The sequence below is a fragment of the Hibiscus syriacus genome, unplaced genomic scaffold, assembly GCF_006381635.1.
Source record: "Hibiscus syriacus cultivar Baekdansim isolate YM2019G1 unplaced genomic scaffold, ASM638163v2 tig00117056_pilon, whole genome shotgun sequence".
NCBI classification, from domain to species: Eukaryota; Viridiplantae; Streptophyta; class Magnoliopsida; order Malvales; family Malvaceae; genus Hibiscus; species Hibiscus syriacus.
Window position 1 is genome coordinate 7,060,246 of NW_024063539.1, and position 18,754 is coordinate 7,078,999.

The following is an 18,754-nucleotide window of genomic DNA, read 5'->3' on the forward strand; positions in this document are numbered from 1 at the left end:
ATTCCGGTTGGCTTAGAAATTAATCACTTAAAACTATATGGAGCCTGCTATCTTTAACCCCAACATGAGCAAATAACCAGTTACCAGACATTTACAAAATTTAAAGGTTAGTCATTAAATACAAGATCTAGAGTCATAAATTTTACAGAATATTAAGGTCCAACTCCATGGACAAAGCAAAAAAAAAACTTTTGAAAAGTGCTTTAGGAGAATATGGCATATATCATTTACATAATTCAGGATTCGGGTCAATTAGTAAAATTATCAATGACTAAACCTAGTTTCTGCCATAAAAAATGCAGAAGTGACCAACTACAGGTGCATTGATGCCGTAGCATCCAAAAGCATACCACAGGCAAAAACAAAGCTGAGCTACTGTGTATGATATTGTGGTGGTAAACCATATGCACCGTTAAAAAGCTGCTGGCCATAAGGATATGAATGGGATGCAGCAGGATTTGGAGTCGCATAGAAACCAAAATGGGCTCCTTCCTGACATGCGTTGTATTAGTGTGAAATAATTTTTCTTCTCAAAAATAAATAAATAAAAGAAATAGTAGTAAAGAGAAGTAGGATCGGTCTACAAATATTTTGAAAGTTATGTGGTTGTGAATTTTTTATTTAGATTTGGATAAGGATGAGAAAAGATAGGGATGAGAGAAAAAAAAAAGAGAATTTTAAATTATTTAAAAAATAATAATTTGAGATAAAGATAAGATAAATAAATAAATAAATAAATTGAGATAAGAAAAACTTATGATCAAAGAAGTCTACTTCTGCTTTTGCCTCAATTCAAATTGATCATTGAAATAGATTTTTCACTTTGGATATTTACGGGACCAACCTGTATAACTTATTTTTCTCTCTTGTAAACCGAAAATCCCAAAACTAGTTTTGAATTCCAGTCCTTATGTGGACTAACTACGACTATCATCGTCAGCACCAAGTCAGTTTTAAAATCTTTGGAAAAACCCGACTCGGACTATGTTGTCTAAATGAAAATCGAGCCTGATATCAATTTCCCTTAGCGGACCGTCACTAAGTGTGTTCAAAGGAAGTCGAACTTGTTACCAATCGATTCTTCCTCTCAACTTTAAACAATAACAATATACAAACCAATGTTGACTTTTTAATTTAAAAGCGTTTTGATTTTAAAGGATATGTTGATTACCTATCTTATTTCTCTAGAAAATTGAAAAAATAACCAGAAGGTATTTCAAGTGTTTTTCAATTCTCACTATAGGAATTGAGAAATCGCTTTAGCCCTTAGCTTATGGAGAAATTAGCTAAGTATGACAATCATACTTAGCATCTTTAAAAATAAAAATAAAAACAAAGAAAACTTCGAAAAATAAAAGAAAACTTCGAAAAATAAAAGAAAACTTTTATAAAACCCAAACCAAATAAGAATAATGAATTTTGAATGTATTTTCAGGCTTATCCTGAGAAAATATTTATAGTCTTCAAAATCCCTAAAAATAATGAAAAGATAATTCTTAAAAATAAGAGATAATTCCTAAAAATAATTCTTAAAATATTTAAAATAAAATCCTAAAAACATGAGATTAAATTGAATTCGAATTTCAAAAACGTGAAATATCCATTTGTCCTTCTAGAAACGTTGACTGGACCTTCTGAAAGGTACTGACTTAATGTCACGTCAGATGCGTCATGCCCAGAGTCATGCCCAGAGTCATGCCTACTAATCCAACATTGATTCCAAAAATAAAAAAAAATGCAGAATTTTTTATCCTTTAAGTACAATTTCCAGAATATAGTGTCATGTACAGAAAATAAATCAAAACGAATAAATCAACCACAAAAATCAACAACTAATGAGCAATTTAAAGGCAAAATAATAACCAAATAAACCACCTATCAAATTCTCCCACTTATTCTATACTTGTTCTCAAGTATTCCTCAATTAACACATCAAAATAGCAAGTAGTCATCTTCAATTTCACTTTATTCCTCAAACTTTCAATCGAACTAAGTCCATGACAATTGTCGAATTGAGGATACAATCAAGCAAATACACAACTAAGAAGAATTTTTAAAGCAAGCAAAATACCCATTTATTTACCAACTTTAATGAAACATGACTCAATATCTCACACATATTCACACAGATTCACACATATCCGCTCAAAGTGTTTAGGTAAATTAAAATCACTAAAACCGAAACTAACTAAGATATTATCATAGACTTGGAATTCAATCAAGTCTCCACTACTAAAAGTGAACATAATGCAATAATCAAGGGGTCTTTAAATCAAGGTGTAATGGGGCTTATGTTAGGGTATGGAAAAGGCCATGATGATCGGTTTAAATACCAAGACAAGAATTTACAAATAGTTCCTAACTTCATAAAATAAATGAAAGTAAACTAATAAACATAAGCATAAATATAAATCACCTCTTTTTTCTTTTTTTTGCTTTTCTTCTTTTAATTTTTTTTTTGCATTGTACTGTCATAATTGTTTGAACCATTTTTTAAATAACAAGAATAGTTAAATAATAAAACAAATAATTAATCTACTTTTCTTAATATTGATAGAAAAGAGGGATGAAAATAAAGGCTTGGGTATGTGGTAAAAACAAAGAAAAAGGATAAAGGCTAAAAAATTGGTTCAATAGTAGATATATAAATGAGTAGGCTTTTTGGGGGAAAAATGAGTTTAATCCTAAGTGTCTCTATCACATTAAAATATTATGCCCAACATGTAGTCTCGATATGTATTAAGATTACGAGTTCTAGAATATCATAATTAGTCTGGTACACTTAATCAAACAATAAGCAATAAAGAAAATATATGCTCGTTAGACTCAAATCTCACAAGAAATGTTTATATGTATTTAGTCAAGTTCATCTCCATCAGCAAATGCACGAAAATATCAATACTTAACGGAAAATCACCAGCTATACCAATAATCATCATGCAAATTAAGTTCGATCAAAACATGATCACAATCCAAAAGGAAGCAAGAGTATAAAGTGAATTTTAAGATAAGTAACTAAAGATTCCAACACATCAATATCATAACAACTTAATTCCAACCAATCAAACAAGCAAACGAAAAATTTGATAGCAAATTTTACCTCTCACTTATAACATATTATCCCAGTATTAATAGAAAAGCACAAGAGAGGAAACAGAATTACTCCCCTGGTTTAATGGTGGTCCCGACCGTAAATGACAATGGTTAAAGAGCGACGAAGAAGGTGAGGTGCGGTTGTGAAGGCTTGTTTGGTATCGTGAAAGTGATGAAGGTGGTGCAAGACTAAAAGAAAAAGAAAGGTTTTGGAGATTTAAATGGCACATGGGGTTTAAGATTAAATATGCAAAGGTTTTATTTGGTGGAGTCCAATGATGAGTTTTGTTTGGTTTTGTCAAATGGTGATAAATTTAAAATTAAAAAAAATGAGATAAAGTAAAAGATAAGTGGGGTGTTTAAAATTTAAAAATGAGATAATAAAAATGTGGGGTCTATCAGATTATATTGTCTCAATGAAAATTAAGTATGATCTCAATTTCCCTTAGCGGACCGTCGTTAAATGTGTTCACATGAAGTCGAACTTGCTATCAATCGATTTTTTTCTCCCAACTTTAAACCAGAACAACATCCAAAACAACATCGATTTTTTGATTTAAAAAACGTTTTGATTTTGAAGGTTAGATCGATTACATATCATATTTCTCCTGAAAATTGAAAAAATAACCCGAATGTATTTTAAATGTTTTTCAATCCTCACAATAGGAAAAATGAATCATCTTTAAAAAAAACAAAGAAAACTTTTATAAAACCTAAAGCAAAGAAGAAGAATGAATTCTGAATGTGTTTTCAGGCTTACCGTGAGATTGTATTTATATCTTTCAAAAACCCTAAAAATAATGAAAAGATAATTCTTAAAAATAATAAATAATTCCTAAAAGTAATTCTTAAAATATTTAAACTAAAATACTAAAAACAAGAGATTAACTTAAATTCAAATTTAAAAAACGCGGTAGATCCATTCGTCCTTCTAGAAGCGTCATGCCCACTAAACCAGTCTTGATTCCGAAAATTAAAAAAAATGCAGAATTCTGTTCTTTAAGTGCAATTTACAGAATCTAGTATCTTGTACAGAAAATGAATCAAAACGAACAAATTAACCACAAAAACTAAGGAGCAATTAGAAGGCAAAATAATAACTAAATAAACCACTTATAACTGCCAAACCAAATACAGCAGTAGCTGATGAGCTTAAATATGGATTAACAGCAGTAGGGCCTGCCATGCCATAAGGACCAGTTAGCGAGCTCGAATATGTAGCAGAATGATTTGGCAATAACCTGCTGGCTGGAAAGGCGGAACCACTGAACTTGAACCTGCCAGACCAAGTGAGGTTACCGTAGGGGAAACAGTTGCAGTTGTTTTAGGACGCTTGTTGCCACTCTGCTGCTGCTTCCCCTGCACCTGCTTCTTCTTCTTTGCCTGCTGACTGGCTGACTCAAAAGCCCGCTGTTGTTGAGACCCAGCAGCAGTAGTTTTGCAGTGCATTTCCTGTCTGCCAGCTGCTTCTCAAACTGCTCAAGACGCTTCTGAAGGCACTCCTGTGGATATTCAGCTTCTAGCCTGCAATCTTTAATTAGTTTAATTACAGATTTCAAGGCACCGATTTCTTTTTCTGTTGCCACATTCTGCATGAGAAACATAATTTCCTTTTAGAAAATAAAAAAAAAGATTCAAAACTAGAGTATCATACCCCGAAAAGATTATAGGAAACAAAAGTTTACCAGTGACCCAGAAGAGTTCTTTCCATCAATGCAAACTTGCTCAGCAAACTTCTTTGTCTCCTTCAGATAGTTGTCCAAAAGAGGCACTGGTGGGAATTTTTCGGCAAGCCCAAAATCAAATATAAATCTCACAGCAAGATGTTGCTTACCATTATCTACCAGCTTTTGAATCAAATCTGCAACATATAAGAAAGACAACAGTTTTATCAGAAGCTACTTCTAAAACAAGAAGATAGATAAATATAGGCATGGGAGAGAGAATTCTAAATAAAAAATGGGGCAGAAAATTATGTAAATTCTCTGCTCAAAGTATATGATTAATGATCCGGAATTACAGCTTGAGCTAGTCATTTAAATGAGAATAATATCTACACAATTGCAAGTCAAACATTGATTTAATGCGACAAAAAGACACCCCCACCCCAAACCAAAATGCTTTAGTTACTTCCCTCTTAATACAAGAAAGACGTTTTTGTCTATTGGAAATAGAATTACTTACGTGTTTCAGTTGCTTCATACTAATGACAGTCAAGGTGAGTATCCTAACTGAACTTTTTTCTTCAAAATAAGATAAATTTTCCCTTTTTCAAGGCATCTAAAACAAGCATAACAATTTTAACAACAAATCATAAAATTCCCAGTACCTCCGGCATTCAATAACGTCAAATTAAAATTGGGGGGGGGGGGAGAGATATGCTCCCAATACGATGCAGAAATTAGACGATTGAAACTCACCTGACCATTCACTGATATGCAGCAGAATATGTCATAACTTTAAGTGGACGTAATAGTTGGAAAAGGAAGCCATAAACTATAAACACCAACCATAAAATCAAATAAACCTTAATGCACTTAACAAGAATCACATTCTACTAAGACGCCAATACCATCACTATGAATCAAATACCTTAAACAGCTACGCCTATTGACATAGAAATCCATACATGAAACATAAATTCTTAAAAGTCCGGTCACTCATGGTAATTTAAATAAAGATAAAAGAAATTCAAATGCACATATAACATAGGTAATCATTGTAAGAACTGCATTTGATCAAGGAAACATGAACATTACCATAAACTTTCTCTCCTAAACCGATTGACCTACACAACATTATAGCTTTCCGGCATCCAGCAGCGACGAAAAAGTATTCCACGAGCTCCCCTTTATCAGCTACAGCTTCCAAGCTGTAAGTTGCCACAGAAAGCAAAAATTCTAATGGCTCGAAGGTGTTAGCTTTGCTCAAACTGACCTTGCCGTTCCACTCCAAAGCTAACTTCTTTGCTCTTTCCCTTACTTCTTCACTAAAACTTAAACCAGTTTCCATCAACCCCTCCAACAAAGACACGCAAACCCTCCTCAAACCTGACAAGTCTATATCTTTATCGCCTTTGTTCGGACCATTCTCCACATAAAACCCCTCCATTGCATCCCAAACCGTTGCCCCGGGATCGATAGCACTCTTTAAAGCACCTGGAAGCTCCATCTGGATAGCTTCCCGCTATTTGTCGTGGTCATTTATGTATTTTATCAGTCCCTTCCAATTCTTTCTTTCACAAAACTCCATTAAATTTGACCGAGTCACCACCGAGTCAGTGACGGGATCAACTTTACCCAGAGTCGTTAACGGCTTCGAAGCTGATGGGTCTCCCTGTTTTGACGAAGACGAGTGAGTTGAGCACCGTTTGTTCTCCGAAATGGGGCCATCCAGAACTGGGTGGCGAGAGGATTCTCGGGACTCGAGGAGGCGGAATCGTTGACTGACCGAGTTTTGGAATGCCGTGAAGTGAGATTCGAGGTCGGACCATGATATAGAGAAAGAAGAGAATCGCAAAGAATTGGCCTGGAGATCATCGAAGGCTTTCTTGAGCTCACCCTTTTTGACGTCTATGAGTTTGATCGCCGATTCTATTGTTCTCAGCGATGGCGTCGCCGGAAGATTTCCCGATGACATCGTTTTAAAGTAGGAATTGATTTGAACTGCAATGGTAAACGTTAAAATTGATTTTTGAGATAATTAATATTTTTATTTTTATTTAAAAATATTATAGTATTACCAATAATATCAAATCTGTTATATCATAAATAGTTCAATAAAATGTTTTTCTTTGGTAAAAGCATCTAATAGGTCCCTCTATTATAGGGGCTATATCAATTTAGTTCATTTGCTATTAAATGGATCAGTCTAATCCTTTGTTGTAGAGATTGGTTCAATTTAACCATTCCATTGTGGAAATTGGTTCACGTGGGAATGCGAGTTTGCGTGGAAAACTGCTTACTTGAAGAGTAAGTCTTTAATAGCTCTCATGCTTAGATTAGCTTAGAATGCATCTATATATTTTGTTTGGGAGGAACGAAATAGACGACTCTTTTGCCATTCGTTTGTAGGGAGGAAGAAGTCTTGAACTGCATTAGAGAAGTTATTAGGAACGAGTAGTATGGTAAAAGTATAGATAGGTCTGATTTTGTAAATGCATGTCTTTGTATAACGTGTAGTATTCTTCAATGAGTATCATTTTTTTTTTGTAAATATTCTCATTTGTTGTAGCAACTTGCTGCTTTCCTTTGGATATAATATATACAAATTAATAAAAAAATGGATAAAAGTAAAATTTTCAACCCATCATGTGGTTCTCAACAAATTTTGAGTTATTATATATGTTCTAATTTCCATGTAAATTATGTGGGATGAATTAATAGGATGATTAAAAAATATTAAAATTTTAAGGATACTACAAATATAGTTGAATTCTTAAAAACCAAAATAAAATGATTAAATTCCAAATCTAAAAAGTAAGCATACTTTAATTTTTAAGATATGGACGAGTATTGAAAAAAAAATCACATCTAGTTTTCTTAGTTTTAAAAATCAGAAGGAAAAAAATAAATTGATATCGAAGCATGGAATTGATGGGACTCACATGTGGCCAAAACAAGTTGGATATAAAATCACATGTTCCTTCATGTTGTCACAAGAAAATGCCAACCTCTAAAACTAGCTAGTGATCCTACCTTCCATAATTCTTTCTTTCATATAATATATAATATATATACACACACTAAGATCATGTATACAATAATGTTGTTTATAATTCTTCATATATATATATATATATACGGGATAAGGTTTTAATGTAGGAACAAATTTGGTCTATTGGTCACTTAGAAACAACAAAATAAACATTAATTTTAATATAAAAACAAAATTTGGTCTATTGGTCACTATTAGTTCATGGCAAAAGCAGAACCCAAAATTAGAAAAATTCAAAGTCTGAGACTTTCGTTGGAATTAGATTACTTCTTCCCCTCAGTCAACGCACACCCAAGACTTTCAAGTTTTGATCTAGACCCTCCAAATCATCAACGTGGATGTTCAAGATTCAAGATAAAAAATTGTGCCAAAGTTGACTTCTTTTTAGTATTCCAGCATACTAGGAAACACACCCTTTAAAAGGCAGTAAAACCCCAGTAACACGCTGACACGTGGTAAAATCCAAACAACAGCTGCCAAAAAAATAATTAAAAATCAAATTTTTAATATAAAAATAACCCTTTTTTCATTCACAAGATTCCATCATTAATAGCATCTGATTTGGGTTAAAAACAAAACTAATTAGATCAATTTTTATGAAAAATATATATATATAAAGTAAGCATAGTTAAATTAACCTATTACTTTTTAACCTAATAAAAACCTTCCCTATAAATACCGTTCTTAAAACCCCTTTGGCTTTTCCATGCGTCTTGCTCCGTTATACGCTCTATTTGCAGATTAAGTTTCTGCTTTCTGATACATATATTTATGGCGAGCTCTCCATAAACCCGCCTTTTCTTTACTATTTTCTATCTTTTTTTTAGTTTGCTTTTGCTTAAAAACATAGCTTTTGATGATTAATGTTCTTATGCTTGATGTGTTATCAGTTGTTTTTAAGAATTTCATCTTTATATTGACATCTTCCGCAATTTTTTTCATATTTTATGGGGTTTTCCTGCTCTAAAATTTTCATTTATTTGTTCAAGATTCCTCACTGTTTGTCATTGTTTTAGTTCTGAAATTTTGATCCAACACGAAAAAAAAAGTTTCTTTTTACTGGTTTTCAATAAGGCTCTTTGATCACTTTTATTGCGTGATTATTCTCGTGCGCAGATGCCTAGCGTCAATCCAAACCAGTCCGACAAGGAAACGGAGCCCTTTGTCGAGGTCGATCCGACCCGCCGTTACGGTCGTTACACGGAGCTTCTAGGGTGCGGTGCAGTTAAAAAGGTTTACCGTGCATTTGATCAAGAAGAAGGCATTGAAGTTGCATGGAACCAAGTAAAGCTAAGAAATTTCTCCGATGATCCATCGATGATCGATCGGCTTTACTCGGAGGTCCGGTTGTTAAGATCATTGACCAACAGCAACATAATCTCATTGTACAACGTTTGGCGAGACGAGGAACATAACACCCTGAATTTTATAACCGAAGTGTGTACTTCTGGGAATTTGAGGGAATATAGGAAGAAACATAGGCAAGTTTCAATGAAGGCGTTGAAGAAGTGGTCAAAGCAGATTTTGAAAGGCTTGAATTATTTGCATTCACATGAGCCTTGTATCATTCACAGAGATCTTAATTGCAGCAATGTTTTTGTTAATGGAAACACTGGTCAGGCATGCTTTTTTGGTTAGATAAAGTTTTTCTTTTTTATGTTTGGTCCCTAGGAAAAAGATGGGAAAAAAGAAAGAAAAAGTTGGAGAATACAATTCTCTCTTGTCACTTTGGATTTTGATGCAAAACATTAATTATTAAACCTTCAACAGGTTAAGATTGGTGATTTGGGATTGGCAGCAATCGTGGGGAAGAATCATTCGGCTCATTCGATACTCGGGACGCCGGAATTCATGGCACCTGAGTTATACGATGAACATTACACTGAACTCGTTGATATATACTCATTTGGCATGTGTGTGCTAGAGATGGTGACCTTGGAATTCCCCTATAGAGAATGTGACAATGTGGCCAAAATTTACAAGAAAGTGTCAAGTGGGGTTAGGCCTCAAGCCTTGAACAAGTTTAAAGATGAGGATGCGAAGGCATTCATTGAGAGATGCATTGCTCAGCCAGGGGCAAGACCGTCAGCGGCGGAGCTGCTCAAGGATCCGTTTTTTGACGAAGTTGATGATGATGACGAAAATGATCAATAGCACTTAGGTATAGGCTCTTTGATTTTTTTTTTTAATTCTTAATTCATGTTCATGGTTGATGTATTATGCAAATCCGAACTCATGGTTGTTTTCCGTTAAAGTTAATTATTTTTCAAGTAGATTTACTGGATTAAACTAATTTAATTTGTACATATCCTTTCATAAACATACATTAAGTTTGAATGGGAGAAGGTTGAGTGTGACCATAACATGTGTTTATTGAGCATGAATTACTCAATATTTTATGTATTTGAAGTAAAGTCAGATCAATATACAACTAAAAAGAAAGATCCATTCAAAGGGTATGAATTAATGGGTTGTTGTGATGTGAACATGCTATGTTTTTTAAGTTTACTGGCTCTTGGCAATGACATATGGAGCTTGGAACATATTTTATATTATGAAGTTTTGTAATAAAGACACTTTTGTTATGTATTTGCTGTCACACTCAAAGATGTTGGGAAATTATTGCTATAGCCTGGCACTTATCTGGCTGGCCTTCACTCGTTTTCCATTTCAAAAAGAATTTATTCAACGAGTCCAATTTTACATGGTGTGGTGTATGCTTTTTAATAACTTTTTTTAGTAGATATTATTTTCTCTTCTGGGTCATTTCCAAGATGGTAACGTGTCTCTCTTTCTGTTGTTTGTTTCCTGGTCTTTATCTGGACTTTTTTGTCTTGATCCACATGTCTCTATTTTCAACCTTTTATTTTGATTGTCAGGATTCTTAGGTTGTTTTCTGATTGGTGCATGAAGTTTTCAGATGATCCTAGATTGGATTTTACAATTATCAACTCTGTCTTTGATCAGATTCTTCCTGTAATTCAAATCAAAAGGTATGCTTTTTTTCTTTTAATATTCCTGTTTGATTGTTGTTGCCGTTGACGGTTGATCTCATTTTGATCTGTTTTGCTTCCTTTTTCTAAAGGATGGATCCATTTTAGTTGCTGGTGGTAATTGGATAATTTGGTATTGACGTTTTAACTTTTGGAAGAGAGTTTCATTCATTGGATTGGTGTTAGTATTCTGGTTGAATTTGAAATTTTGATCTTTGAATCCAATTGTGGTACTTTTTGTTTTGAGAAAAGTTTAGATTTTTTCCTCTTTGGATTGAAATTGGTGGCTTGATGATAGTGATTGCAGATAAGATGGAATCAGATCATGGTAAACTCTTCATTGGTGGGATATCTTGGGACACCGAAGAGGAACGTCTCAAGGAGTATTTCAGGAAATACGGAGAAGTGGTGGCAATGATTGTCTTTGCTGATCCTGCTGTTTCTGAGAGGGTAATTATAAATAAGCGTATGATCAATGGTCGCATGGTAAGAGTCTTGATCATGATTATCCTTTATACATTGCAGATTCAATTGGGATTTTACATGTTTCCCCCTTTCGAAAATACTACAAGAAAATCTATAGAGTGATTTTTTTATAACAGCAGTGAGTTAAAGTCGGCCAAATGCAATGTAGAAAGAAAATCTAGACAGAATATAATTTTGTTCAAGTGAATTTGTATTCAATGGTTGGGTTGGGATAGAAAATGTGGTGTAATTGTTTGATCCTTTTTCAGGTTGAAGCAAAGAAGGTTGTTCCTAGGGATGATCAGAACATTATAAACCGGAGCATGAGTGGCATCACTGATTCTCCAGTTCCTGGACGCATGAAAAAGATTTTTGTCGGAGCTTTAGCCTCATCGGTCACCGAGAGTGACTTTAAGAACTACTTTGATCAGTTTGGTACAATTACTGATGTTGTGGTGATGTATGATCATAACACGCAAAGGCCAAGAGGGTTTGGTTTCATTACTTATGATACGGAGGAAGCGGTATCTAGAGTTCTGCATAAATCATTTCATGAACTCAAAGGGAAATTGGTTGAGGTCAAGAGAGCAGTTCCGAAAGATCTATCTCCTTCCCCCGCCCGCAACCCTGTTATTGGATATAATTATGGTTTGAGTAGGGCTGCCAATTTCCTGAATAGTCATGCTCAGGGATATAATCTTAGCCCACTTACCGAGTTTGGAGTTAGGAAGGATGGTAAGTTTAATCCTCTTCCTACTGGTTGAAGCGGATTCCTCCATTTAGTACCGCTGGCTACGGATTAGGTATGGATATGGAGCCGGGAATGAGCCCAGGCTATGATGGGAGTTCCAACTTAGGCAACAGTCTAGGATATGGACAGATAATTAGCCCATACTATGGTGGGATTTCAAACAGGTATAACACTCCTGTTGGATATGGTGTTAGAAGTAGAAGAAATGATTCTAATTCGAGCTCTGCTACTCAGGATATCTGGGGAAATGGAGGCCTTAGCAATGCCACAAATGCTTCCAGTCCTGGTAGTTTATTGGGGACTGGAAGGGGGAGTTTTTGTCCTTTAGGAAATAGTGGGGCTAATTGGACTGCTCCTCCTCCTGTGCAAAGTGGAAGCAATGCTTCTGGCTATACTGTTGGAACTGCCGGTTATGGGAGTGCTGATGACAACTACGGTTTAGGAGGGGGAAGATATGGAAGAAACGGTGGCACTCTTGCAGCTCCGACATTGTCTATTCCTGGGTCAAATGGTTATTTTGAGTGGTCCTATGGGAATCATTACCATAGTGGTTCAGTGTATGGCGATTCAACTTGGCAGTCCGCAGCTCCCAGCTCGTTCAGTTACAGACTTGGCAATGCATCCTCAGATGTTACTGCAAGATCCTCCGAGGATTATGTTGGAAGTTACAGTGTTGCAAGTAGACAGTCCAATAGAGGTAATGTTCTCTTTACGCAGTCCTGAAATCAATAATCTGAATATCATTAATGCTATAGGACCGAATCATTGGATGACAGTATTTTACATCCAGTTATTTGAGCTTGGTTCTGAATATTTTATTTATGCTGATATGCCGAGGCTCGAGAAGTGAACGCCAGCTTGTTGCATTTGTTTGTTTCATATCCAGGAATTGCTGCCTAGGCGATCTGTTATTTGGGTATAAGAAGTTATGATGTAGGATGAATAAATTTGCAAAAACAGGCTAAGGATTTGTGAATTCGATTCAACTGCTGTTTTACTATGTCAGCTTGCAAGGAAATTGGTCTTATGACACTAATGAGGGTTATTGATTTGAAATATACACATTCAGAGTGAGCAGATACAAGGGGGTTTCCGTAAGGTTTGAGATTCGATTCGTTCTTTCTTCTCTTATATTGTAATAGTGAAAATTTAGGTTTCGATTCTCGGTATTCGAGTGAGGTGTCAATCAGATTGCGGGATATATACTCTGGTGTATGAGGCATCTTCAGCATGGCATTCCGGTAGCGGTCCATCAAACCATAGGGTATTAATTTTTTTTCCCATTTTCATTTTAATTTTGTAATGCCCTGGAAGAGTTGCTTGTTCTTGTCATATTACCTGGGATTGTTTTTCTCTCAGATTGTAAGGAGTTTTCTGTTCAGTTTACTAGTGTGAAACATTAGAGGGATATGAGTTATCCGTATAAAATAAGTAACAAAACAGTTCTATTCAGTACATAAACACAGCTTTACTCACGGTATATTTAAATAACACTTTGCTTGTGCTTCTATTCTCTCCGACAGTCACGTTCCACGTTCATATTTCATCGAATCTTCTGAGAGAAAAATGAAATCATTGAAGTACCTATTTAGATTCTGTTAATGCACATGCAATAAAATGGGCTCTTATTTTCTATCTTGTAACGGCAAAAACAAAACTTGTTAGCCAATTTCCCTTTTACGATGGAAATGTGAAGTAAATATGAATGCATTATGTCCAATGATACCTTGAATCTTGTCATTACAAAACAGCAGAAAGCAGAAATTATAGGCCTCAAATCACCATGTGAAAGTGGGACCAAATTATCACATAATATGATTACATGCAGAAATTACACTGTGGTTAACATGGAATGTGATTTTTTGCAATTATTTGGAAAGTTGAAAATCAGCACAAGACAATGTTATAAAAAAAGACAGGAAAGGTTCACACACATATATATGTACCAACGGAACTTGAAATGGAACAAAGCTAAATAAACAGTACAAAGTCATGGAAAATACTACATGATACAGTAGTACATTTCACTATTAGTAGCATTAGTCTCCTGTCTCCACCTTAAATTTCTAAAGTCACCTGTGAGTCTTCCTTTGAACAGAGGATCAGGAAGCTTAGAAAAAAGCCCTACTTCCGTAGAACACCCGAGAGCCGGTGTTTTTCGATGCCTGAATTTTCTGGTCGGTGGTGCTTGAACTCTCGGATTTGGTCGGTCCGCTGTCGATGTCCAGAGGCAGTTTCATCTTAGCCAATGACTCGGTAAATTGCTGCATGCTTTTCATGTACATGTCCACTATGTCTTGCTGCACCAACTTCTGTTCGGGCTCAATATTGACGGAAACAACAGGTTTCACGGAGGAATTGCTTTGTGATGCATAGGAATGGCTGTCAACATCTCCGGCATCCACAGTTTTCTCTTTCAGGGCTGACATGTGTTCCTGAGTAGAAGTTTTCGAAGCAGCCGGACCATCAGCGGACTCAAAACTGGCAGCAGCCGATTGAGACGAAACCCCGTTAGTTGACACACTGCTTGGAGGAGAATCAAGCTTGGAGACTTGGATGGAATGGACCGTAGCAGTTAAGAAGCTCTCCACAACATGAACACCCATGTCCAAACTAATTTGATTCTCAGCATCAGCAGTGACGAAACTTTCCGAACTTTCGGAGTTCAAATTAGAACATGGGATCCCAAAATACTCAGAAACCATCATCTGGTTCTCATTCACAATTTTTGGATCCGGAAACTCGATCTTTTCCAACTCACGCTCATTTGTTTCTGAATCCTTCACAGTTTCATCAGCAGCTACATCTCCAGGCATTGCAGGAATGGCCATTACTTCAGGAGACAGTCCAGCGTATGCAAGAGACAATTGGACGAAACCTGCAGGCGAATGGAACAGATCGGTCGAAGAAAGAGAGAATTCTTTCTCCAACTTCCCATTCTTGAGAAGTACTTCGGAAAGTGGCACTAATGCAAATCCCAGCAACTGGTCTTCAAGATAATTCCTCACTCTACTCATCATGAAAATCTCGATTTTGAGAGACGAATCAACGGTACGGACATCAAGACGTAAATTATTGTTGAACACCGGATTCCTCCCGCCACCATTGATGATCTTGGTGGAAACTGTGCTTCCAGGATCAGAGGTGAGACAAAGCTTTGCATACACATCCTGCTTGTGGTAAATGCAGATGTTATGGATGTCTCTTGCCTGGTGAACATAAACCTCAAGAACACCAATGGAATTCTGTTCCTGTCTGTTAACCTCGGACCCATTTGACAATAAACCACCGGCATTCCCACCGGAAAACTTGGGTCTCTGGTTCTCAGGTTCAGCCACAACAGAGTTCTTGAACGGCGAGACGACTGACTGGGGGGAATCCATGATAACAGCAAGAAAATGAACCTGGCAAAGCAAAAAGAAAGCAACTTTATGAAAAATCAAGTCGTCCAAAAAAATCAAAAGTAGAAAACATAACAATTCCATGAACAGAAAGCTTTACTTCCAAATTAAAACCCCAAAACCCCCAATCATTCAAGCCCTAGTACATGAGAATTTGAAGCTGAAAGGCAAATAATTAACCTCTATGCTGCTAAGAACCCTAAGCCACAAAGCCTAAATCCTCAAACTAAGCTGAAACAGGAAACCAACAAGGCTTCAACCCCCACAGCTGAGAATTGTAAGCGAGAGTTTCAATTTCAAAACACCTGAGACTTGACACTTCAACAGTTTAAGCCCAAATTCCAATAAAGCAACGAACTTAAACAATAAAAGAAAACCCCGGAATCCAAGGGGGAAAAACATTAAAAAACAGAAGAAGAAAATCCCAATTAAAATACCGAGCTTTGCTCTTTATGGATTAACTTGAACAATTCAAAGCAAATAAAAACAAGAAAACCATATAAATTACATTCACCTTGGGCTCTGGCTTTATGACTCCAAAGTCAAGAAAAGAAGAAAGAAAAACTGGTGTTTTCCTTGGAATATGTCAAGATCCGGATACAGTCCAGTTATTGGATAGAGGTGTTCTTTTTTGTCCAACAACAAGTACACTGGTTGTAATAAAAAGCAGAAGCACAGAAAGAAAAAACAAAGAGGATTCTCGGGGGGGAACTGTTAAATATAGATATTTTATTGTTAAATTATTAATGCGAATTCTTTTGTATCTATGGTTGATGGACAATTTGTTATTACATTATTTCATGTTGTACTGTTAATCCTCTCTCTACTCCAACTGCATATTGTCAGAAAAGTCACTTTGAATATTTGTATTTTGATTATGCAATAATTATGGAATCAATTTTCTCCTTTTTCAAAGTTTCCCTTTGATTATGAATGAGATATATTACATGATTTTTTTACTTAAAAAAATAAATCATTTTTAACATTAAAAAATAGTAATTTGTTTACTCTAATAAATTGGAAGGAGGGTATCATTACAGTTGTAATAATTTACTAAAAACTTAAATTCGAATATGTCTTAAAAAATAATTTGTTTTAATTAAAATATTAAAAGTTATAAACAATTTATGAAATATAAAAAAGAACAAGGTAACCTACAATTCAAGGCCACTTTCGTTTTCTGTTGTCTTATATGTTGGTCATCAATTTAAAGAAATATATATTTTGGCCACTTACAAAACTTTATTATATTTTAATCATTGAACCGTTAATTTCTGTTAATTTAATAATATGACGCATTAAAAAATGATATACTTTAATTTAATTCTTAAAATATTAATCTAATCTCTAAACATTTTTCATTTTCTCTTCTAGCTCACATCTTTGTTCACTGTCGATGCTGATTTGGCCGATGATAGATCCAATTACCTTCATCTTCGTCCCCTTCTCTTCACTCTCCTCCTACTCTTTTATCTCCTCTCCCTTCTTCACCACTTTTTTCCAGTTATATTATTTCCAGTGATCACCAGAAATATGAAAACTATCAATCCTGAAACTAAAGAGACCGTTGGTGTAAAAGCTATAGTCACAGTGAAATAAACTGTTGACTATAAAATTTGATCATCAAAAAATTGATAACAAGGCAGAGAATAATGATTTTTAGTAGACACGTGGGACAGACAATGTGGGAGAAAATAGGCGCGGTGTTTGCGGGGAGTAGGGATATCATCACTCACATTCACATACCTTATTATTTTAATATTCTTTCACCGGTCCACACAGATTGTTGTAAATATTTTACTTTCTTTTTCTTTCCCACGTAACTCTCTTGATCACTCCTTTGAACGTTATTGAATTGGGTTTCTTGTGATGCCTCCAAATCACGAGAAAGTATAAGATTACATAATTAGGGTAATTCATAACTATATTATCAAGAAACTAAAATGCGGTAAGGATGATTAGGGTTCATTTTTGGCATCTTAAAAACCAATATTCCAATTTATAAATTTATTACTTGGTACTAATAATAAAAGAGAAAATTGTTCTTATGAATTCAAATAGTTATGTAAATTCACTATATTTTAAATTTTTTATCACTAAATAATTAATAACATTAGGACGTGACTACCAACATCGAAATAACATCAACTAAAAAAAAACTTAAATGTAAATCAAAACGATATCAATTTTGTATTCTTATAGAAATCCATTTTTTCTCCATTATCTTTTTCTTTTTCTCGATGGCCCAAAATTTGGTCATTGGCCACCATAGTGGTTATCAAAGAAAATTGATAAGTTTTATTTTTTTTAATAAATTTGTTTTTTGTTCTTGAACGTGAATTTAATATGTTTTTAATCAAAAATGTCTCAAGCTCCATAAATTTAATATTGAACACTTTAATTTTTTGTTTTTAAATCTTCATCATTCGTAATTAGATGGAACCTGAACGAGCATACATTATTATCGTCTTAAAGTGACTTTTCCACTACTAAAATTTTTAAATAAAAACTTCGATCATAACATTGGCATTTTATCAAATTATAGGTGAATGGTAAAGTTGAATAATGAAATTTATAATTTATTTTATGTTATATATTACTTGATTATTTATTTATTTATTTGTTATGCTGCAATTTTGGTCATATCTAGCCGTTTAGAACCTTGGAAAGAAGAATAGAAAAACATTAGTTAATGTTTTATTTTCAAATCCGATAAATATGATTTCTAGTATGTGTAGCCCGACAATTATGCATGATTGTCGGGTAATAGTATTATTATGAAATTGTCTTAAAAGTATTATTAGGTTTAAGAGTTAGAATTCATTTTTACATTAAAATAGTAAATTTTTAGATTTTAAATTAATATTAAATTTTTTAAAAAATATGTATATTTTACAAATTTTTAGATTAATAAAATTTAATAATTAATATTAAATTTTAAATTAAAAATGATTTTTATAAAAAAATATTTTTATTACTAATTTCAGTCATTTTTTTAAATTCTAAATTCACTAAAAAAATTAGAATACAAATGATAATAAATGTAAATATTAGCGATTTAATATGCGTTTTTAAAAATATATTACAATTATAAATGATATTAACAATAATCATAATATTTTAAAAAAATATAATGTAAATTAAACATTATGATACACTATCATTTTTTAAATGAGATATATTCGTTGCCTAATCACACACAAGTTGTTAATCATATAATTATGATTTATGATTATTTACTTGATTCATAATTATTGGCACACTTGTCCCCAAAAATATGATAATAATTGGTATATATTGATAGGGGAAAATGCAGGGGTAGGACCATTCATCAT

General features: G+C 34.2%; 2 protein-coding genes and 2 pseudogenes across 2 annotated transcripts; 2 read left to right on the forward strand and 2 right to left on the reverse strand.

Moving 5' to 3' along the window:
- Positions 1-220: 220 nt before the first annotated feature.
- On the reverse strand, positions 221-6,750 carry LOC120198008 (annotated as a pseudogene).
- A 1,764-nt stretch (positions 6,751-8,514) lies between these two features.
- Positions 8,515-9,978, forward strand: LOC120198007 (probable serine/threonine-protein kinase WNK11). Its single transcript, XM_039199406.1, has 3 exons — positions 8,515-8,583; positions 8,926-9,429; positions 9,580-9,978. Exons 1-3 carry the CDS (start codon positions 8,581-8,583, stop codon positions 9,961-9,963), a joined length of 891 nt encoding a protein of 296 aa, XP_039055337.1. The 5' UTR covers positions 8,515-8,580; the 3' UTR covers positions 9,964-9,978.
- A 563-nt stretch (positions 9,979-10,541) lies between these two features.
- Positions 10,542-13,519, forward strand: LOC120198005 (annotated as a pseudogene).
- A 486-nt stretch (positions 13,520-14,005) lies between these two features.
- On the reverse strand, positions 14,006-16,072 carry LOC120198006. The gene is made up of 2 exons (XM_039199405.1): positions 15,934-16,072; positions 14,006-15,422 (listed from the first exon to the last, which is right to left on the reverse strand). Exon 2 carries the CDS (start codon positions 15,399-15,401, stop codon positions 14,130-14,132), a length of 1,272 nt encoding a protein of 423 aa, XP_039055336.1. The 5' UTR covers positions 15,402-15,422; positions 15,934-16,072; the 3' UTR covers positions 14,006-14,129.
- Positions 16,073-18,754: the final 2,682 nt, after the last annotated feature.